Genomic DNA, 24,046 nt, shown 5'->3' on the forward strand with positions numbered 1-24,046 from the left:
TCCTGTATATTCTACAGATCTAAGGGGCCCCCCAGATGTGCTTGTGCTGGTCACTACGACGGCTCCATAGTAACATGTAACAAACTGAGGGTCATTACTAGGGTTACACGAATTCAGTCTGCTGAGCACTTTTTGAAGGATTTGAATGTATCCAAACCTTTTAGATTTAGACCCTAAATTCCATTAAGTACTAAAATTCACTTAAAACAGGGTTGAAGTTCCATTACAGAAGCTGCCCCCATAATGACCTGCACATGCCAATAAAAAAATGGATTCACAGCACTGCATTGTGTGCTCAGTGCGACTGTCCTAGAGCCAGAATATATTATCTCTATCTATGTATATATATATATATATATTTATATATCTCGCTCTATATCTATGTGTCTCTATCTGGTATCTATCTCATCTATCTATGTCTCTCTATCATCCATCTATCTCATCCATCTCTCTCTCTCTCTCTCTCTCTCTCAATCTCTCTCTCTATCAATCTCTCTCTCTCTCTATCAATCTCTCTCTCTCTCTATCAATCTCTCTCTCTCTATCAATCTCTCTTTATACATATGGTGCCCTCGGCTGTTTATTTACCTGCTGGAAAGGCAGAACTGACACATTCGCTGCCCGTCCCACTGACAAACACAAGGAGCCAATAGACGGTCACATTAGAGATCAGTCAGTTTATTGTCACGTGAGACGCTAGAGCCTCCGTATTTCAATCCAACATGAGAAATGAAAGGAAAAAAAACCCTTACTTAATATTTTATGTCTTTATTAAGCTTTTCTTATACCCACAGGAGAAGGGAGCGACCCATTCACAGCTGGAGAAACCTGCAACACCCGGGGCCCTGCTAGCTCTGTATTAACCCTTTTACTGCAATAGTGCCCAGCTAAACATTCACAGGCACACTGGCAGCAAAACAGTTAATCTCAGCATTAATTTCCCAACAGAATCACTTTGGATGAACAGTTGAAGGCCAAACAGCTGAACTGGAGGAGTGAAAAGAAGAGAAATATCTGCAGGATCCACACGGGGGGGTAATGGAGCCCCAAGTCAATCAGTGGATGAAGAACTTTCATTCCCCCCCTGGACGACTCTCTGCAAACACAGGGGCCGCTTCGGAAACAGGGAGGGAAAGAAGAGAAAAGTAAAAGTTTAAGAATCCTGAGAGACTTGGCTCCCCTCTTCTCACACCCGTGTAACAAAATCATAGAACAGAAGTGGGGGTGCTTCTAGTTGGACTGGGGAATGAAAAGCAAAGTGTCCATTAACGAAGGAATCGATTGGCTGTACAACGAGGAGGGGTCGGACCACCCTTTAACCATAGAGATCGTCGTCTTCTTCAGTGAAATGGCCCCCGCCACTGCCTCCCCCGGCTCCTGGGCTTGGACCCGCTCCACTTTGTCCCCCAGCAGGAAATCTGACAAAAAAATGCAAAAACGATTTATGATAAAGTTCTGTGAGAATCAACGGCCACAATAACTGTGCAAAGTGGCAAATTCCTCGCACCCCCGAGGTGATTAAATGTAATAATTCTGCACAATTACAATTGGGACCCTTGAGTCGGCTCCAGCACAAACTCAGTGGATTTCAGTAAAGAAACAAGAGACTTTAACACAGAAATCCCCCAAGTGTTTTGGTGTTGGAGCAGACGCAAGGTTTCCAGATGTAAAAGAAGTGGAGCTGAATCAGCCTGCGGATCTGGCCTTGGTCTTACTAGATATGGCTACCAACACGCTGGCCCAAATCTAGATGATCAGATCACTGCTCCTCAAACCAAAATAGGGGACACAATCAATTGTCAAATCTGATCGTTGTCCCGTGGGATTTTCTAGCCTGGCAGATATTTGGTAACGATCAGCCCCATATTTACTGGGCCCCACATGAGCCAATAAGCTGCCGTCTCTCAGTGGAGGCTCCAAGTCAGCAGATGTCGCTAGATCCTATTTAACCCCTTTACTGCCGGCGTTACCTGAAGCTGCCGAATCCTCTGCTCTGCTGAAGAGTTTGTGCGAACATCTCGTATTTGCGGATATCGTTATCGCTGACTGAGCGGCGGGCGAATCGCATGGCCTCTTCAAAGTGATCTCTGCGGATTTCCGGTACGGGGTCGTCTTCTTCCACTTCCTGCAGTCGGGGGGGGGGGGGGGAGAACAGAGACAAGTCTGTAGAACGTGAAACCCTAACACATCACAGAACAACATCTTCCATGTTGAGCCCTAGTCACAGGGAGCGAGTTCCTACCATAGCGGAGGGGTTAGTCTGCCTGTCCCGCTCTCGTCTGATCTCATTCTCAATAGATTCCCTGATGGCCAGTTTACAGGCTCGCTGGCAAATCTCAGTCAGATCGGCACCGGAGAAACCATTGGTCATCTTGGCCAGGAAGTCCACGTCCACATCCTGTGTAACAACAGAAGTTTCAATAACATGAAATATATAACCTTCATCTCAGATTTTGACCCTTGGAAACAGAAGGAAGGTCCAATTTCTTGACTCATTAACGGTTTGTGCTGCAGCCTCTCTGGAAATGATGGTAAAGCCTACAATGAGTATTAAATAACAGACTGGAATATGCATTGTTAATCTACCCTATCACATACAAACTAGGAACCAATGAAATGCCTGCGTGTTTGCTGGAGTGCGGGTGAAATTGGAGCGATAAAGTCATACAGACAAAGTGATCATTAGGCAAGATGGCCGTCTGACCCCCTCCTGTTTAATGACTTGCCTTGGCAACTGGAGACTTCCTCAGGTTGGCCTTCAGGATGGCCATACGAGACTTCTCATCGGGCAGCGGGATGTAAATGAGCTGATCTAGACGGCCAGGACGCAGGATGGCGGGGTCAATGATATCTGGTCTGTTTGTGGCTCCGATGATGAAGACATTCTTCTTTATAGACATTCCGTCCATCTCAGTAAGGATCTGGTTAATAACTCTGTCAGCAGCTCCACCCCCATCTCCAATGTTCCCACCTCGAGCCTTAGCGATGGAGTCCAATTCATCAAAGAAGAGGACACAGGGAGCAGCCTGCCGAGCCTGATGGTAGAGAAGAAGATATTAGTCCCCATATAAAACATATTAGTCCCCATATAAAACAAGCAGAGCCTGATGGTAGAGAAGAAGATATTAGACCCATATAAAAACAAGCAGATGCCAAATAAGACTCAATCATGTGAGAGCACATACAGAAATACAGAGGTGGAGACGGGTGGGGAGGGACTTACCTTATCAAATATCTCTCGGACGTTGGCCTCAGACTCTCCAAACCACATAGTGAGAAGTTCGGGCCCTTTGATGGAGATGAAGTTGGCCTGGCATTCGTTGGCAATGGCCTTAGCCAGCAAAGTCTTACCACAACCAGGTGGACCATAGAATAGGACACCCTTTGATGGAGTCATTCCGAACTTCAGGAACTTGTCTGGATGCTCCACAGGATACTGGATAGGAAGAAATTAGAGAGAGATGAAGTGTCAGAGCAATGTAACAAGCCACAAGGTGCCCATAGATTTAACAACTAAAGAGCTTTCCAAAAAAAAAGATTGTTTCAATACACACGTGTAGAGCTGAATGGTCAGATAAACATATAGAAACAATACAATTCTGCCTGTATCTGATGATTCAGCACCAACAATGGCCGATGTTTGGTGCCTTCAAAGACATCCCATTAATATTTTTCAGCCGGCCCAATCGACGAGCGAACATATAATCAAGCATTCGGCCAATATCAGTCAGCTTGTATGAGAATATTCGTTTTGTACGATAATATAAGTGCACATCCAATTAAGCCCATGTCTGCTTTATCGGACACTACTGGATAATGAGCCTCATCAATAACCAAAGATTTATGGGAAGCATTTACAGTGAAATAAAGGTAATGTAGTATATTGTAGGGTAAGGAAGTATAAAGTAATATTAAAGGATAAGTAAACCTTTAAAATAAAATAATGTAAAACTGACGAGGGGGCTATTCTAAGCACTTTTGTCATTTACATTCATTATTTATTTTGTTTTTATTCCAAGATATTAAGGGATACGTGTACTGTTAATATGAATGAATTTTGTTACAACAGCGCCACCTACTGGTCATTTTCCCACCAGTCTGACCAGCAAGTAGTCAAGGAAGTTGTCAGGAGAAAGAAAGAGGCTGATGTTCTTCTGCTTAGGAAAGATGTGAGAAAGGTTTCTAATTTTATTCCTAAGCAGAAGAACATCAGCCTCTTTCTTTCTCCTGACAACTTCCTTGACTACTTGCTGGTCAGACTGGTGGGAAACTGACCAGCAGGTGGCGCTGTTGTAACAAAATTCATTCCTATAAACAGTACGTTAGTGATGTGCGTGCCGGCCCGGTTTGACCTGCGCATCGGGTGGGTTTGGGCTGACCCCTGCACAAAATCCTCGGGTTGCAGGCAGGTACGGGTCAAACTCTTCTCCTGCTGCCTGCAACCTAGTTCCGGCATTTATAGATTTGTGCCATCACTGGGGACGGGTGTCTATAAATAGAGGGCAGCAGTGGGCCTGGGCCAGGTGCACGTCGAGAAATTCTCGACCCGCACATCACTAGTACATGTATCCCTTAATATATTGGAATAAAAAATAAAATAAATAATGAATGTAAATTACAAGTGCTTAGAATAGACCCCTCAATTTTATATTCACTTATTTTAAAGGTTTACTTATCCTTTAATAAATCACAATGTGCTGACTTTTTCAAGACATGGAAGTGTCACACGGTGCTACCATCAATGACTGCAATAAAGCGTAGCACTGCTGCTCTTGTGTTTGTTCCACAAATATAGGAAATGAATGAAGAAGGAACATACCTGAACCAGCTCCTGGAGCTCCCTCTTGACGTCTTCCAAACCACCAATATCCTCCCATGTGACCTGCGGCACCTCCACAACGGTCTCTCGTAGAGCCGATGGGTTACTCTGACTTAGCGCCCACTGAAACCAGACGATAGATATGTTACTGGAGGAGAGACCTCAGAGAGAGAGGTTGTGTGTGAGAGAACACAGAGAAAGCTACGACATAGCAGAACTGCACCCACCCTGAAGTCATCCATAGTGACAGCCAAAGAATTCATCACTTCAGCATCTATGGTTTCATCTTCCAGGTCTATGAGGTCCATCTTCTTCCTGATGGCCTGGAGAGCAGCTTCTGAGCATAGAGCAGCCAAATCAGCACCTACATGTCCATGGGTTTCATTAGCAACCTGGGGCAGAATGGAAGGGTTACAATCATGTATACAGTCACGTATACAGTCACGTATACAGTCACACATACAGTCACACATACAGTCACACATACAGTCACACATACAGTCACACATACAGTCACACATACAGTCACACATACAGTCACACATACAGTCACACATACAGTCACACGAAACCTGCCCAGAAGCTGACACTGCCAGGGACACGGGAACGTCACCAACCTGTTCCAGATCCACATCATCAGAAAGCTTCATGTTCTTCGTGTGAATCTGCAGGATTTCCAGGCGTCCGGTGGAGTCGGGGATTCCAATATCGACCTCCCTGTCAAAACGACCTGCAAAGCAAAAGCGCGTTGAGCAGCTCATTTGGCAGATAATCAGTTTGGAGGGCAAGTAAAGGAGGCAGGGTTCCGCAAGCTAATCTAGGAATGCCCTAGAGTAGGGGACCCCAACCTTTTTTACCTGTGAGTCCAATTCAAAAATAAAAAGAGTTGGAGAGCAACACAAGCATGCAAAAAGTTCCTGGGTGTGCCAAATAAGGGCTGTGATTGGCTGTTGGTAGTCCCTATGTGGACAGGCAGCCTACAGGAGGCTCTATTTCTATGCAACCAAAAGTGGATTCCAAACCTGGAATTCAAAAATAAGCACCTTTTTGAGTCGACTAGGAGCAACATCCAAGGGGTTGGTGAGTAACATGTTGCTCCCAAGCTACTGGTTAGGGATCACTGCCCTAGAGTAACACCATATTGGAAGAAGGTAACTCAATATAGCAATGAATAGCTGTCTCTACCTGGAGTTAAATCTCCTGAAATCTGCTTACTAGGTGTAATAGATGAGTTAGTGCCCCTTCACAACTAGAGCACTACTACTAATGTTCTATGCAAAAAAGCTGGTAATTATGAAATGGATGAGTCCCACTCCAACAGTGGATTGATTTAATAAACGCTACCTGGTCCCTAATTAAATTGACCTATAATGCTCAGGGAACCCCTGAAAAGTTTGAAAGAATATGGAATCCATGTCTGGACGCCAACCCCCAGGTATTATTAGCAGATGACTAAACGTCGAGTACAAATTGATATACACTGAGATAATGACATGACAGCCACTGATGATATGTAAACAACTGTACCCAGTCTTTTCTGTAAGTGACAAGTACCTTTGTTATTTTATCATTTGTTGTTAATTTTGTTTGAAAATGCAAAATAAAAACTTGTAAAAAAAATAGTAGTAACAGAAGTATAAAAAGGTACAACTCACACTATTTTAGAAACCAGTCAGGCAATAAACTCACCAAATCTCCTAAGCGCTGGGTCGATGCTGTTGGGTCGGTTGGTGGCTGCCATGACAATGACATGAGCCCGTTGTTTGAGCCCATCCATGAGTGTTAGTAGCTGGGACACAATACGGCGTTCAACTTCTCCGTGTGTCTGTAGAGAAGGCACAAGTCAAGTCTGAGTACAAAGAGGTACTAGCACAGAGAAGTGGAATACACAGGGGCATGGGGTATTAAAGGCTACACAAAGCCACCCCTTTAAAAAAAAACCAGAAAAATGAAATATTCCATCTAGGGACCCACCTTCTCTCTTTTAGGAGCAATGGCATCCAGCTCGTCTATAAAGATAATGGCAGGGGCATTCTTCTCAGCCTCCTCAAAAGCTTTGCGCAGGTTACTCTCAGACTCACCCGCCAGCTTGCTCATGATCTCCGGTCCTGCACAGAGAAATAAATACACTAAACTGGCCAACTCTATACTCTGGGGTAAAGGGGTAGGTTGTTAATTTACCAAAACTGCACAGAGCAACTGGGAGCTTAGGAGCAGCATGGGGTCCCATCAATGGGTGTGTATGGCCTCCAGTGTGCTCAGTGGCTTTACAGACTTATCTGTACGACCATTTATCTAAAAGGGGAACTATCGCACCTAGAAGATGTATTAGAGGTCACTCTATTAAACTCACCAGACATCATGTCTCTCTACATGCAGGATTTATGCAAAAGGCAGTTATTTTGTTAGATTTTGTTTGTACAGGAAACAATTGAGTGAGCTCGGATACAGCTGCTAGGAAAGGAACCCCCTATAAGATATATTGGATCTAACTGTCAGTGAATATCTGACACCCAACTGCTGCATGAAGTGAGAATGAAGAGAAGAGAGGGATAGTGAAGATAAACTTAATTATTTCAGAAACAATGCAGAATTTTTAATTGTTTGTATTTAGAAAGTTTCTTGTTTCAGCATGATGAATTCATTTAAATAATTTTCATGATATTTCCCATTTAATATAACCTGGTCCTTGAACATTCTGGATGAGAATCATTCTGCTCACCAGATGCAAGAAGTTAAATATCACAGATTTAACTGAGAGAACAGTCACAAATTCCACAGAGAAGTAAAACCATATATAAATATCTAATGTTGACTTTCCTACAGTGATTAAGATAATTAATATTATGATGCAACATGAATCCTTACGCTCAACTTTACACCCTGCACCGGTCCCTGCCTGAAGTCCTTGGCCATTTTAAGACTTTGATCTTTCAATGATATCACAGATGGGTAGGACTGATGTCACTGGCTAAAAGGGGGTGTTGTAATGACATCCCCAATGGAAAAGGGACCCAGTGTGGGCCTAACTCAAGCACACAGTGTTGGTCATGTGTGAGGCCTCCCCTTGTCCTTATATGGATTGCATATGGCTGACACACAGCTACTGCAGATGATGCACATTCTCTTACCATTAATCAGGAAGAAGAAAGCTCCAGTTTCATTGGCCACAGCTCTAGCAATGAGGGTTTTCCCAGTGCCTGGGGGTCCATACAGCAGAATTCCCCTGGGAGGCTGAGCATCACAAAGAGAATAAATGTATCAGTAAAGAACACATAGCACACACACAGTAGAGGTATCGTACAGAGCAGTAAGTGGTGGATTATTGATACTAAATACTAAGCACCACTGTAAGGACATAATCTCCTGTATGCTCCAGTATTCCCATAAGAAAAAGAAACAAACCATATCCAACAGGGAAAAGGAGCCCATCATCGACGTATATTTCCTGACCCAATAAAAAGCAATAGGAATATTCTGCTGCCCTTGCCCATCAGTGCTAGTGTGTGTGACATAGGCAAAGAATTTCCCATAGAAAGTATATAGTGTTTATAGAATTTACCTTTACTCCAATAGCCTTAAAAAGGGCCGGGTGCCTGAGAGGCAGTTCCACCATCTCTTTGATCTGAGCCAGTTGTTTCCTGCAGCCCCCAATGTCGTCATAGCCCACTTCATTCAAGGACTCCTCCTCATCCTACAAGAGAAAGAGAGGCCCACTCAGAAACGCCACTATTATACGCTTTTGTTTTTAAACCACAAAAGAACGTTAGTTTTCCTATCATGGACCCCTCTATCATGTGACAAACAATCATGGGAAAAGAGGGTGTGCGTAATAATCACTAAATACTCTGACCTTCAGTCACTTAATTGTGGGGTATAAATTCTAACACTAGGTGGCAGTACAGCAGGGAAACCCAGACTAAGGCCATTAAAGGATGTAAAGAAATTAAAACTTTAAAATAATTGAATATAAAACTGATGAGGGGGCTATATAAGCACTTTTGTCATTAACATTCATTATTTGATTTTATTCCAAGATAAAGGGATACATGTACTGTTAATATGAATGAATTGTTACAACAGCGCCACCTGCTGGTTATTTTCCCACCAGTCTGACCAGCAAGTAGTCAAGGAAGTTGTCAGCCCCCCCAGTTTCTCTCTCATTACCTCACGCTTAATTGGCTCCCCTTCACAATGGATTACGGTATCTGGGGCCACAATGCAGTATGGGGAAGGATCCGTCTCCACCACTTTGAACTCCACTGCTCTCATCCCTCCACGTACCAGGAAAATGTCACCTAGAGAAACAGCCATTAAAGTCAATGTAACATTCAGCATGAAGTCTTTAATTTAATTCCTGGGAGCCGTCTCTGTGCAACAATAAAACACATCCTTATCAATGACAAGACTGACAGGGGGTTATCTGTGCCACATTTATACTTAAAGGGAGAATATGGAGCACAACAACCAGGAACTACAGTGGCAGTGAGGTTGGTGGGCGCCATATTGGCTGCATTGTGCCACACTACTCCCGGCCACTGATCAGGGACATTACTACTAAAGGCCAAAACCCAATTGGTTTTTGTATGGGATTTTTTCATGCTCCTGTACATGGTGGCCCCCAACCCCACTGAGAAACCTTGCCTAAGGCTGGACAGTTTTAGGGAGAGAGGTTGCAGAGGTTGGTAAAGGGGAACTAACCTTTGTTGCTTTGACACATGATTTAATCACAGTAATTATGTAACAGGCTGTAGTACAGGAGCACAGGGAATCATACAGAACAAGAGTGCAGAAGTCAATGATACTCTGGAATACCCGACTGCACAGCACTGTACCTTTCCTGATTGGTCTGTAGGCTTCCAGGAAGTAAGGCTTGAGATACACCTCAAACAGGTTCCCAGTGATGCCCTCCACTGTGTCGTCTATGGGAAGAACATGGACTCGCTTGCCATACTTCACATCTGGGCAGGGCTGAATGCTGCACAAAAACAAAGTAACCGAGTAACTCAACTGTAACCTGGAAGTGGACTGATGGGGTGAGTGTGGGCAACTGCAGAGTAACTTCCCCCTAACTAACTGCTATAGACCACCCAGCCCCGGCTTCTTATTCACTGCACCGGGAGTATTTTTAAGAATGACCCAACATCCCTACTCCATGATAGCCGACTATCCCTACTCCATGATAGCTGACAATCCCTACTCCATGATAGCCGACTATCCCTACTCCATGATAGCCGACTATCCCTACTCCATGATAGCCGACTATCCCTACTCCATGATACCTGATCCGATTAACTATTCCTACTGCATGATGCCCAAGCCAAGTAACAACCCCTACTCCACAAAACCTGAGCCAAGTAACTATTCCTACTCCATGATACCCGAGTACCTGATCCCGGAGTTAAAACCCCCTACCCCATGGTACCTGATAACATCTCCGAGCCGCACCCTCAGGTTATTACGGACAACTCTGTTCATGCGGATCTTTTCATCAGAGCAGGTGTCATCTGAGAGAACGATGCAAACGGCTTCTCTCCTCTTCTTCCCCTTCAGCAGGACCGTGTCTCCTCTAAAGAGCTGCAGCTCATCCATCTTGGCCTGAAACAAGAGTCCAATGGCATTAAAGGTGTTGTTTTCCTTTAAATTAGCGGCCAATATCATGTAGAGAGTGATATTCTGAGACAAGTTGCAATTTCATGTCTTATCATTTGTGGTTTTTGAGTTATTTAGCTTTTTATTCAGCAGCTCTCCAGTTTGCAATTTCAGCCGTCTGGTTGCTAGGGTCCAAATTACCAACAACAATGCACTGATCTGAATAAGAGACTGGAATATGAATAAAAGAGGCCTGAATAGAAAGATGAGGAATAAAAAGCAGCAATATTTGTAGCCTTACAGAGCATTTGTTTTTCCCCATTTGAAAGTTGGAAATGAAGACCAACTGAATAGTTGCTAGCACTAGCCATTGTATAACAAACTAAAGGTTAACTTAAATTGAACCACCCCATCAAGCCGGAGTGCCCCTCCCTGTGCAAACGCCCCAAATACAACTTACACTAAGACACATATTTGTGCTTGAAGTACTGCACGTACCTGAGACAGCGACACCACACTGTTGTCCTCATTGATGGATTCATCCACAATTAGCCGATTGGGCCGGCTCTTTTGCTTCAGGATTGCTGTAGACAAGTCATCGGATTTGGTACTGAATTGAGAGGGAGGGAAAAAAACAGTTAAATGCATAGAGTGCAAAAACAACCTAAACTGATGAAACAGTAAAGACTGCGCATGTTTATTGGAGGAGGGGTAGGATACAAATCCATTGTTGTTTTGCCCCCCCACAGCATTTAATAAGGTCACATTCCCATGTAACATCCATTTTATTTGCAGGTGAGGCACCAACAGTTAGATTATAAGCTCTATAGGGCAGGGCCCCCTGTATTCTGTGGCCTGTTACTGTGCCTATTCTGGTAGGGGCCTGTACTGAAGGGGCGTATTCTTGTAGGGGCCGATACTAGAGTCCTACAGCCGGTCGGGTCCCCGCAAAAAAAGGGGGCAGCCTGCGGAATGAGGGGAGGATTTACAGGTGAGGGTATAGCCGCAGGTCTGCGGGTCGAGTCTCATCTAAATTTCTTTTGCTATGTATTATTGTCTATATTTTACTCCTATTAAAGTTTTACAAAACTTGTTTCTGTTCCCGCCCACTGTTGATGACGTCACTTCTGGTTTGCAGCACCATCACTTGCTTTTGATGGTGGTCGACGGGTCCTGGTCAGGTAGCGGATCAAAGTGGGTAAATATGCAGGTTGCGGTTCGGGTCTTAGAAATTGGTATCACACAGGACTCTAGCCTGTACTGAAGGAATGACTGTATGAATGTACAGCACTGGACACACATTGGCAGAGGACAAACACAAAGGGTTAAAGCCTTCCAGCTATTCATGAGTCAGTACCAAGGGTGCAGCTTTTGGTTTTGTTTCTTGCTGGTGAGCACTAAGGGTAAGAGCACAAGGGCAGATTTGCTTTTTTTTCCCCGAAGTCGCCTCGCAAGGAAACTTTGGAACACGAAGCTCCGCGAGTGGCATCTGTGACAAGAGCTCTGATAATGCTGGAAGCTGCAGTCCTGAAGGGGTGGGGCTGGGAGGTCACATGGTCAGGAAGCTGCTTGCTCAGAGAGGTCAGGAGGAAGTGGGAGGAGAAATGAGCAGGAAGCTGCTTGCTCAGAGAGGTCAGGAGGAAGTAGGAGTGCATGCTGGGAAAGAGGTAACAGGAAAGACTTGCTGCAGTGTGGGCTGGTGGCTGCACAACAGAGTGGGATAAGCTGCGGCCTCCCCTCCATTTGGACTGTGATTCGTCAGAGCTGCACCCCATGTTATGTTACTGGACTGTTAATCTATAAGCCTGTTATACACAAGTGCAGCTGGAATACTCACACTTTCCCTCTTGCTGGACTGCCTGAGACTGGAGGTGAATCTTACTGTATATGAGACTCTTATGTGAGACTGAAGGGACTAGGCCACAAATATACACTGACTTGTGCTCCTGTTCAGCAGTTCTTCCCTACCAGATACATAAAGGGATTGTTTGTTACTTTCCTTGTACTTTTACCTCCCTGTGTCTTTCTTATGTGCTTCTTATGTGCCCACAAACCAGTCCCCTGCTCTGGGACGTCACCCCATACAGCTGCCCATTTTTCACTATAGCCGGCGGGAAGGCAGTTTGGGGGAGATTGTGGTCAGTACTTCTTACATTTCACTGTCACAAAGGATACTCACATATTTAGGGGTGAACATACCTGTGTAGTGGGGTACAACACACTCCTACACACTGAAACTGGACTACTTGAGGACCAGCGCCAGGGTTCCCCCAATGTGACCTGGGGTCAGCGCCAGGATTCCCCCAATGTGACTCCGGGTCAGCGCCAGGGTTCCCCCAATGTGACTCCGGGTCAGCGCCAGGGTTCCCCCAATGTGACTCCGGGTCAGCGCCAGGGTTCCCCCAATGTGACTCCGGGTCAGCGCCAGGGTTCCCCCAATGTGACTCCGGGTCAGCGCCAGGGTTCCCCCAATGTGACTCCGGGTCAGCGCCAGGGTTCCCCCAATGTGACTCGGCCAGCGCCAGGGTTCCCCCAATGTGACTCCGGGTCAGCAACAGGGTTCCCCCAATGTGACTCGGCCAGCGCCAGGGTTCCCCCAATGTGACCTGGGGTCAGTAGATGATAGTTTTTGGGATTAGCTGGGAGGTTTTGCAAAGAGTTTCCATTGGCACTTGTTACATAAACCTTTGTGATTTTGAGGGTTAAAATGTAAAGTTTGTCAGTAAAAGATAACAAGACATAATGGTGGAGCCAATGGTCGGGCAGAAATGTGTAGGTGTGGGGGTTCAGGAGAGTAGAACAGATTGTGCCCCTGGGGGGTCTCTCTCAGGTGGAGCAGAAAAGCTCAGACGTTCCCTCGGGGGAGGGATTTGTGCCGACAGGAGATCACTGATTGGCTGAAGAGCAGGGATGCAGCAGTGAGTGAGCTCAGATCATGTTGGGCCCCTGAGGGTCTCACTCAACATCTGACACTGAAAAGACAACCTAAATAAATCGGAGAGTTTGAACTCAAGGTTAAGTGAATATATTTATGCCCCAAACCTAATGTCTGTGCTCAGCTGAGCTCCACCGGGGATTCTGTTTGGGATACAGATAAAGGACCAATCAAGTTGCTTCATTTCCAGCAGGTTCAGCTAGATGCTGCTGTGATTGGACTACAACTCCCAGCATCCCCCCTGTTAGCCAAGACACTACTGGGAGCTTTCCTGCATCTCACTAAAGCCAAACAGGACAGATTCATGTAGTCACTGGACTACAACTCCCAGCATCCCCCCTGTTAGCCAAGACACTACTGACAGGCTTCCCATATCCCACTAAAGCCAAACAGGAGAGACTAATGTAGTCACTGGACTACAACTCCCAGCATCCCCCGAAGCAGCAGGTGCCTATAGACATGACATTAGAAGCAGGTTCCATATAAAACCCAGCAGGGCATCCTGATCCCAATGTTAGACTACAACTCCCAGCAGCCCCTACACAGCCAAATGGCGGCCATTGTACAAGAGCAGGTTCTATTGTCAGGTCTGTAAGGGGTTCTGGGCTACAATAGACTAATGACATGAGTGGAGTGGCCGGTGTGTGAGAGGGAATGCTGGGAGTTGTAGTGCCGAGGCCTGGATGACACAGCAGGATGAGGAGGCCTCACTAGGCCGCAGAGCCCGGGCCCCGGTGTGACAGAAGCGAATGGGCGGAGCTCCCGGTACCAACACGCCGGAAGCCACAGATTCCCCTCAGCCCACACCCGGGAACTCACTCTGATCCGGAAGCCATACTCGGTGTCCGGCCTGTGCCGCTCCGCTGCCGGTAACGAGAGAATGAGCGCTGGATCCCTGTGTCGACTCAAGCTCTGCGGTCACTGAGCGACTGTCTGTCCCGCTGTTTCCTCTCACTGCTCCGCTGTGTGTCCCGCGCGCCCGTTCTCTCGCTTTCACTGTGTGACTGACCGAGGAAAAGGAGGAGGAGCGCCGGCGGCTGGGAGGGACTACACACACAGGAGGGTAAAGTGCAGTATCACTCTTCACAGTCTGCGCATGCGTCTTAATAGCTCAGCCAATCAGCGGCGGCTAGAACTGACGGATGAGCAGAAAGGCACGATGGGAAATAGGCCACGCCTCTAGACACTTTCCCGCTGACCGCTTCCTATTGGTTGGTACAGTTGAAGGCGCACGGGAGGCTACAGCGTATTTCGTAATAGCTCCTAGCAACTGCGGGTCTGGCCGGTTCGGATTGGTCAGAAATTAAAAAAGAGGCGGGTCACCAGGAAGAAGCTGCAAAAAGAGAAACAAACGCGGAGCTTGGGGAGGAAGCCGGTAGCTGTCTGCTGCTGATTGGAAGAAGCGCTTGTCATTCAACTGGCTGAGCGGCGTGACTGGGCAATTTATTCACATCAAATCCAATATGGCGCCCTGAGCGGCTTCATAATCATCGCTTTTGTTACTTTCTTTTATAGTCACAGGGTTGCCGGGTTGGAGGTTTTCCAGCCAAATTGGGCGACTGATTTAAAGCCAAGGTTGGGTTTCAAAGTACAAACTAGCCAAGGTGCGGATTTGGGCTACTTTTTTGGCCTTTGGCTCCTTAAACTTATTTCTTGCCCTAATGTGCCGAGCCTGTGTCTCCCAGTGCATGTTGGGTAATGTGGTTTTGTCTAACAATTTGCTGACTGGCAAGTTGAATGTAAGACTACAATACCCAGCATGCAGTGGGACTGACGCGTGTAGAAGTCGGAGTTACCAGATTTTGGCCTCTGTACCCCCAGTCTCCCGTCACTCTTAATCATTCTCACATTTTCCACTCACTTTCATCAATTTCAGACAATTTTGGGGCAAAAATCTGCTGCCCACCAAAATATCTAGAGATTGAGCTATTTTAGCAATATTGAATGAAATTGTATTTGTATTAGGGACCCCTATACCTCCTGGGCCCCCTCTGTACTTACCCCCCTGGTGACGGGTGAATCTGTCCCATTTTACTTCATGGAAAAATATGCAAAACATTGAAAATTTGAAAAAGACGCATTTTCACATATATTCTTTTATTTTTTCGACTTTTTTTTCACTGCACATATTGGGCTATTTATCGGCTACTTTAGAAGTGACTCTTGGCAAGTTTTGGGCTGGTTTTGGCAGGTTTGGCTAATTAGACCTGGTAACCCTGCTTATTGATTGACTTATAATCGACTTAACGCAATGGCAGGGTTACATTTCCCGAAAATTCCTTCCCTTGTGTAACACGTCTTATTATATAACAATATGTGATGTAAGGAACAATAATCTGCCCCTTATATACTCACTGTCACTAACCTGACAATGTCTTCTGTATAACTCAGCCTGCAGCCTTGTGTCTTTATATAGTCACAGAGCCCCTCAGTGACTTCTAATATCCTTATCATTTACAGTAGGGGGTACATTATCCTTATAATACATGAGTGATACTCAGAGTTCCCTGTATAACTCAGCCTGCAGCCTTGTGCCTTTATATGGTCACAGAACAACCCCTCAGTGACTTCTAATATCCTTATCATTTACAGTAGGGGGTACATTATCCCTTATAATACATGAGTGATACTCAGAGTTCCCTGTATAACTCAGCCTGCAGCCTTGTGCCTTTATATGGTCACAGAACAACCCCTCAGTGACTTCTAATATCCTTATCATTTACAGTAGGGGGTACATTATCCCTTATAATACATGAGTGATACTCAGAGTTCCCTGTATAACTCAGCCTGCAGCCTTGTGTCTTTATATGGTCACAGAACAACCCCTCAGTGACTTCTAATATCCTTATCATTTACAGTAGGGGGTACATTATCCCTTATAATACATGAGTGATACTCAGAGTTCCCTGTATAACTCAGCCTGCAGCCTTGTGCCTTTATATGGTCACAGAACAACCCCTCAGTGACTTCTAATATCCTTATCATTTACAGTAGGGGGTACATTACCCCTTATAATACATGAGTGATACTCAGAGTTCCCTGTATAACTCAGCCTGCAGCCTTGTGTCTTTATATAGTCACAGAGCCCCTCAGTGACTTCTAATATCCTTATCATTTACAGTAGGGGGTACATTACCCCTTATAATACATGAGTGATACTCAGAGTTCCCTGTATAACTCAGCCTGCAGCCTTGTGCCTTTATATGGTCACAGAACAACCCCTCAGTGACTTCTAATATCCTTATCATTTACAGTAGGGGGTACATTATCCCTTATAATACATGAGTGATACTCAGAGTTCCCTGTATAACTCTGCCTGCAGCCTTGTGCCTTTATATGGTCACAGAACAACCCCTCAGTGACTTCTAATATCCTTATCAGTTTGGAACAGAAGGAAGGAATGAGCAGAACTATAGGAAGTACAAGGAGCACATTGAGGTGCAAGTTCATTTAATGAAAGAGTTTTATTGTACAAGTCAGTGGGGGGAAAGTGCAGGAGTGACTAGTGGATGTAAATGAGCCTATTGTGTGGGGCAATGTCATAACTTGGCTCACAGATGTTTCCTTAAGTAGCCAGGGCTTGGACTGGGATACAAAGGGCCCAGCAGAGATCCTGATGTGAAGGGCCCACCAGTCATTAGTGCCCCTTTAAATCCTACAGATTTCAAACCAACCACAAACTCAGATTCAGAACTAATGTCTTGGGGCAGTTGTTGGTTGGATCACACACCTCCCAACATTTTGAAAATAGAAAGAGGGACAAAAAGTTTTGCTACACGCAGTTCGGGATACATTTTTGAACACTCCCATTTTATGGCCACACCCCCTAATTACCATGTGTTATTACAGTTTTACTAATGAAAGTGAATTGCCCTTTAAACGGCAAGTCAGTTTTCCCAAGAGACCTGCTTATCTTAAATTGTTACAAAAATATCTAACTATCTCCATAAAAAAAGGTAAGGACCCACAAGACCCGGGGGGATACCGACCAATCTCCCTTCTCAATGTGGACCTGAAATTGTATTCTAAAGTGCTTGCTCAACGCCTCCAGAAACTGCTTCCGTCCCTCATTAATGAGGAACAAGTAGGCTTTGTTCAGGGTCGTGAGGCTAGAGATAATACTAATAAATTATTCTCCCTTATGCATTTTAGCCAGAAACAAAAGATTCCATTTATGATTCTCTCTACGGACGCCAAAAAGGCGTTCGATAGAGTGGACTGGTCCTTCCTGGCAGAGTCCCTACGGACGGTAGGGATAGGTCCCCAAATGATGTCATGGATTATGACACTCTACACGTCCCCATACGCTAGACTCAAAATAAATGGTACACTCTCCAACCCCTTTTTAATTCGTAATGGGACCCGTCAAGCATGCCCTCTTTCACCCCTTTTGTTTGCTTTATCAATTTAAGGCTTCTTGAATGAAATTAGGGCAAACCCCAAAATTTCAGGACTAGTTGCGAAGGACACCACCCATAAAATTGCTGCATATGCAGATGATCTTTTATTTTTCTTCCGCAATCCACGTATATCTTTACCTAATTTATTGAGGGAATTTGACCGGTTTACTAAACTTAGCAATTTTAAAATAAACTTGACCAAATCGGAGGTGTTAAACATCTCCTTGCCCAAACAAGAATACTACGATCTTATGACAAATTTCCCCTTTAAATACACCCAAACACATATTACTTACCTGGGATTGGCAATATTCTCTTCTATTGTTCATACTGTGAAAACGAACTATGAGACATTGTTAGATAAGGTGAGACTGGATTTGAAGGCCTGGGAAAGTGACTAAAATGAACATATTGCCGAGATTTTTATACTTATTCCAGACCATCCCTTACCCACCCCCCAAACACATCCTACGGATATTGAAAAGCCTGATTATCAACTATATTTGGAATCGTAAAAATCCCAGAATAGCCGCCACTAAACTGTCGGCTCTAAAGCGGAACGGAGGCGTTGGACTTCCAGATTGGGAAGCATATTTAAAAGCTGCACAAGTTAATAGGTGTTTTCATTGGGCCTTCCATCACACTAGGGGGCCGATTCACTAAGCTCGAGTGAAGGATTCGAATGAAAAAAATTCGAATTTCGAAGTATTTTTTGGGTACTTCGACCATCGAATTGGTTAAATTCGTTCGAATTCGAAGGAAATCGAACGATTCGAAGTAAAAATCGTTCGACTATTCGACCATTCGATAGTCGAAGTACTTTCCCTTTAAAAAAAACTTCGACCCCCTACTTCGGCAGATAAAACCTACCGAAGTCAATGTTAGCCTATGGGGAAGGTCCCCATAGGCTTGCTAAACTTTTTTTGATCGAAGGATTTTCCTTCGATCGTTGGATTAAAATCCTTCGAATCGTTCGATTCGAAGGATTTAATCGTTCGATCGAAACGGAAAATCCTTCGATCGATCGAATGAACGTTTAGCGCTAAATCCTTCGACTTCGATATTCGAAGTCGAAGGATTTCAATTCGAGGGTCGAATTTCGAAGTATTTTTTACTTCGAAATTCGACCCTTAGTGAATCGGCCCCCAAGTATAGAACAAGAATCTTCACTGACTCCACTGATGGCTTTACCTTGGTTGACATCAACTGAGAGACGCATAACTGACAAAACTGACTCTAAGATACTTTACACCCTTCAAATTTGGGATAAATTAGTCATGACGGGAAAGTGGATACATACACCCTCTAGATACACACCTATTTTCGGCAACCCTACTTTCCCCCCGGGATTAAATCCACGCGCTAATGTCGGATGGACCTTGAGGAGACACTTTGGGATTCAATCTCTTCTTTTTGACACTACAATGGGAAGTTCTATTTCCTAATGTCCCCCCATCTCCTATGGATATATTTCGGTTAGAGCAGGTGAGACATTTTATATTCTCCCGACGCTTGCATTTAACGACTACTGAACCTCCTACGCAGGTAGAAATTCTTTGGGAATCAAAAGATACTCCACATAGAACGATCTCCTACCTATATCAATGCATCCTAAGTGTTACAGACCCGCCGAAAGTTATCTTTAAGCTTAAATGGGAGGCGGAGTTGGGAGTAAGACTGGAGGAGAGAGATTGGGATAAGATTGTTCGTTTAGCGCACTCAACTTCGACCTGCTGCAAAATTCAGGAACTCAATTATAAATTGTTAAGTCAATGGTATAGGACTCCGGCTAAATTGGCCAAGATATTGCGCACACTTTCACCTTCATGTTGGAGATGCGATGAAGGAGTTGGGACCCTGTCTCACATCTTCTGGGGATGCCCGGGTCTGACAAATTATTGGTCTCAGATAAGAGATGTCGTTAAAGAACTCACGGATGTGGACGTCCCTAATGAACCCCTGGAGATACTTCTCCACCACACTTCCACTTCAATTAGGGCTTATCGCAAATCTCTGGTGCCAATCTTGTTAGATACGGCTAAACTACTTATTCCCATAAACTGGAAACAACGTACTCACCCCAGGTTACGGGATTGGTTACGGAAGATTTCTGAGATTGAAAGGTTCGAAGGATGCAAAGCATCATCCGCACAAGACATAGAGAAATATAATCAGAAATGGTTTTATTGGGTACAGTTTAAAAATTCGGCTAAATATGACCTGCTGACGCGGACTTAGGCAGCCTTGACTTTGGTGGTGTATTTGGAGATGGGATGTGTTTCCTGATTTGGCCTGTCACTCATAGGGAAGCAGTAGTACTGGGATTTCGGTTCAGCTCGATTTCCAAGCATTAGCTAATACATTGTAGGTTCTGCATGTGGATGTGGTCCGGTGGGGCTTCTCTCGTCTGGAGGATCCCTGTACACACTTCACTATAACAGGGTAGGTGCATCATTGTTATTGTATGCATTATGTAGATTTGACAGTTTATATGGATATTTAAATGGTGGAATTAGCTTCTGGACTCTAAGACCCCTATCTATGATGCATCCTGTGCGAGAGATATTCATGTCTGCTAGAAGATTTCTATCTCTTCCCTTTTCCTTTTCTCATATTTCTTCCTTTTCTTTCCTTTCTCCTCTCCCTTTTACAATGATTGCCTTATGTTGACATTGACGGTTCTTATTACACTCGGGGATGCAATGTTGTTCCCTCCATATCACTGTGATACTATATGATGTATGACCAAATGGATACTGTATTCTTTTCTTTGACTCCCGGAGTGTATTACCCCTTTTCTTCTTTCTGTAACCCTTTTGAAATTTCTAATAAATCAGAATTTTAAAAAAAAATCTAAATATCTATTCTGATCTCTCTGCCAAAAGCCAATTAAAACTTTGTATCTGTTTCCGGCTGTTCAGTGCAGGAGATCAAAGAGAAAGTCGGGACATATCATTAACAAACTCGGGACTGTGAGTTGAGCTGTCAAAATCGAGACTGTCCCACAAAATACGGCCCAGTTTTGCTAATACAAGCTTAGTAAGAGTACAGAGCAATGCAGTGGACAGACAGACAGATGGACAGCCCAAATTCTCTCTATCCCTGTGCTGTTTATATTGCAGTTTATATGATTAACCCTTACTTTTCCATCTATACTGCAAATTCTCCCTGTGTCACTCCTCCTGCCTCTTTGTATTCTCCTTGTGACGTTTCATTTAGCTTCTTCTCCCTTAGCCTCTCGCCCCAGTTTTAAAATTAACTCTTTCCTATCTGTCTCTTTTTATCTTTCATCAGATAATTTTTTTTAATAATAACTTTTATTTTTCCTTATTTCAGGCATTTGTTTTCAGAGGGACACACAAAACTAGGAATACTGCTGGATATAAGTGAAACACAAGTAAGAGCTGGGAAAGTTAGTAAAGAGTTAATGATCAGTTTTAGGGTTTAGTTCTCCTTCCTTCTTCCCTTTCCAGAGATCACTGGGCTAAGGGCAACTCTGGCAATGGGTTTAAAGGGGTGGTTCACCTTCAAACAACTACTTGGTTTCAGACAAATCACCTGAAATAACAACTTTTTCCAATGACTTTCTATTTTCTATGCGTGACGGTTTTCCTAATATTGAAGTGTAAAGTGTAATTTCTCTCCTTCTAAAGCAGCTCTGGGAGGGGGGGGTCACCGACCCTGTAAACTGTTCTAAATGGATACATTTAGTTGATACATTTTTTATCTTTGTCCCTGCTGAGCAGAATCTCTGGGTTTCATTACAGGCAGCTGTTAGACTTGATACAATAGTTACTGATACTCCAGAGATGCTGCTGAGAAATGGATCAACTCAATGTTGTAAAATTGTAACAGTTCAGAATCTGCACCTAAATTACTGAGCTGTCAGACTCAAACATCAGAGACAGACATTCAACTTTACACTTAGATTTTGGAAAAAAACGTAAAAAATAAATACTGTATATACTCGAGTATAAGCCGTCCCGAGTATAAGCCGAGGTGCCTAATTTTACCTCCAAAAACTGGGAAAGCTTATTGACTCGAGTATAAGCCTAGGGTGAGAAATGCAGCAGCTTCTGGTAAGTTTCAATCAAAAAATTGAGGGGTTCTGCCCCCATTGTAGGTGCCGACGTCTCGTTTTTGGATGCCGGCGACCATTCTTGGACGCTGTCGAACATTCTTGGAGACTATTCTTGGACGCCAGCGACTATTCTTAGATGCCAGCGTTCGTTTTCGCGTTTGACCCGAGTTTAAGCCGAGGTAGAGTTTTTCAGCATATTTTGGGGGCTAAAAAACTCGGCTTATACTCGAGTATATACGGTAATGGAAAGTAATTGAAAAAAGTCTTTATTTCTGGAGAACAATCTAAAAACAACTGAATTGAAAAAAGTGTTTGGAAGGTGAACAATCCCTTTAATATTGGGCAGTTCCCTAACTAATGATTCTCACCCAGGCACCATCATCATCATCATCCCCCCATACCCAGAATGCAGCATGAAGGGGCTCAGTGAATGTGGCAGTGAAGGTGTGTAAGTGTCTGATTGGCTCACTCAGCTCATAAAAGGACAGACGTCCGGCCTCATAGTCCAATGAGATCCTGATTCTCCTGCAGGAAGAGACGTGGGGTAACTCTGTGTCTTTACTGTCATGTCTCACTGTATATTTATTATTCCATCTCCACAAACACCAGGACTTGTTATTATTCCCAATGCCGGACTGACCCCCTCTCCTCTCTATACTGGGATAGGCCACCCCTACCCCCCAGCCCCCTAATTCACTGCCCTCCACTTCCCAGTAATGTCGCCCTGAGAGGAAACTCCTGCTGCTTAAAGTCTGAGGATAAACCTGAAATCTCTCTGTGGTTTGTGGGTGACACCGGTATATGAGTGAGTAGGAAGCAGATTTCCTGTCCCCTGATACAGATACAAGATTCCCAGCCGTGTTTATATCCAGTAACAGGTCTGTAGCCTCCTGCCCATAGATCCACCTTCCCTTTACCCCAGTCACAATGGCAGCTAAGCCTGTGAGTAATGTCTCTGAGATCAGATCCACATCCAGATCCCCTACAGCAGGGACCTTTATATCATGTCTCTCTCTGCCCCCCTCATTATCTGCAGCTCCATGTGATTCCCGTTCCTGTAGGACAGTGAGTGGATCTGCCATGTTGCACAGCTCCTCAATGTGACGGATCTTCCTGGACAGCTCGTCCTTCTTTATTTCCAGCTGCTCCATCAGATCAGTGAGTGGGAGTGAGAGCTTCTCTTTCTGGCTGGAGATGTCACTCAGGAGTCGCTTCTCTAGGGCTTCCAGCTGTTCCCTGATGTCTCTAAACAGGGCAGTGACTCTCTCTGTCTCACCGGCTGCTTTTTCTGCCACTTCTCTCCTGCGCTCCTGCAGTCTCTGGGCTCCTCTCTCAGTCTCCTCTCTCTCTGGCCTCAGTTTCTCCACAACTTTCCTCAGTGTCTCTTTCTTCTTCTCAGAGGCCTCACTCAGCAGCTCCACCCTGTGGCCCCTGTGCTCTCCGGCCAGACAGCAGGACACACAGACACAGACAGACTCCTCACAGCAGTAATACTCCAGAACCTTGTGATGTACAGAACATTTTCTCCCCATAAAGGAGTTGGTGGGTTGGGTCAGTACATGTTCTGCTGACTTGCTGTGCCCCCTCAGGTGGGTATCACACAGAGAAGCCTCACACAGGAGACAGGATTTAGCAGCAGGTACAGGAGAGAGGACACAGTAGGTGCAGAAGATCCCAGTCTCCCCCGGCTCTGTCTCAGTAGGACAGAATCTCTCCACCAGGTCACGCAGCTTCCAGTCTGTTGTCAGTTCCGGTCTCCTACTCCTACTAAATCTCTTTCTACATTCAGGGCAGGAAGGATTTTCAAGGAAAGTTTCCTCCTGGATGTCCCATGTTCTCTCAATACAGCCCTGGCAGAAGTTATGGCCACACGGCAGGGATACAGGATCAGTATAAATGCTCGTACAGATGGAGCAGCTCAGCTCGTCTCTCAGATCAGCAGCCGCCATCACTGAAATCAGGAACAAGAAATGAAAATGAACTTTACTCTCTCTCTCTATAACCAGAGGGACTTGTTTTATTTCCTCTTCTCACACAGGGTGCAGCAAAATGTTTTACTTGGAGTCTATCTGTATGTTAAAGGGATATAGTCATGGGAAAACATGTTTTTTTCAAAACGCATCAGTTAATCCATTTTTCAAAAGAGCAAACAGATTTTTTTAATATCGAATTTTGAGAATAGACATGGGGCTAGACATATTGTCAGTTTCCCAGCTGCC

At 44.7% G+C, this 24,046-nt stretch overlaps 2 protein-coding genes across 2 annotated transcripts; both read right to left on the reverse strand.

The window, feature by feature from the left end:
• Window positions 1-756: 756 nt before the first annotated feature.
• vcp.S (valosin containing protein S homeolog) lies at window positions 757-14,321 on the reverse strand (the record flags this gene model as incomplete). Its single annotated transcript, NM_001101747.1, is given in 17 exon segments — window positions 757-1,418; window positions 1,971-2,125; window positions 2,243-2,398; window positions 2,727-3,035; window positions 3,224-3,436; window positions 4,820-4,942; window positions 5,047-5,211; window positions 5,437-5,549; window positions 6,509-6,644; window positions 6,794-6,927; window positions 7,951-8,053; window positions 8,382-8,513; window positions 8,987-9,117; window positions 9,655-9,797; window positions 10,245-10,417; window positions 10,910-11,021; window positions 14,166-14,321. Coding segments are annotated over 17 exon segments (2,418 nt in total). The 3' UTR covers window positions 757-1,315.
• A 7,470-nt stretch (window positions 14,322-21,791) lies between these two features.
• Window positions 21,792-23,791, reverse strand: LOC121399547 (E3 ubiquitin/ISG15 ligase TRIM25-like). The gene has a single exon (XM_041580689.1). It carries the CDS (start codon window positions 23,774-23,776, stop codon window positions 22,178-22,180), a length of 1,599 nt encoding a protein of 532 aa, XP_041436623.1. The 5' UTR covers window positions 23,777-23,791; the 3' UTR covers window positions 21,792-22,177.
• Between the last annotated feature and the right edge of the window lie 255 nt (window positions 23,792-24,046).

This window comes from Xenopus laevis, chromosome 1S, assembly GCF_017654675.1.
Source record: "Xenopus laevis strain J_2021 chromosome 1S, Xenopus_laevis_v10.1, whole genome shotgun sequence".
Lineage (NCBI taxonomy): Eukaryota > Metazoa > Chordata > Amphibia > Anura > Pipidae > Xenopus > Xenopus laevis.

Bases quoted from the DNA above. Each gene is read 5' to 3' on its own strand.
- LOC121399547 (XM_041580689.1), bottom strand. From the start codon at position 23,776: ATGGCGGCTGCTGATCTGAGAGACGAGCTGAGCTGCTCCATCTGTACG.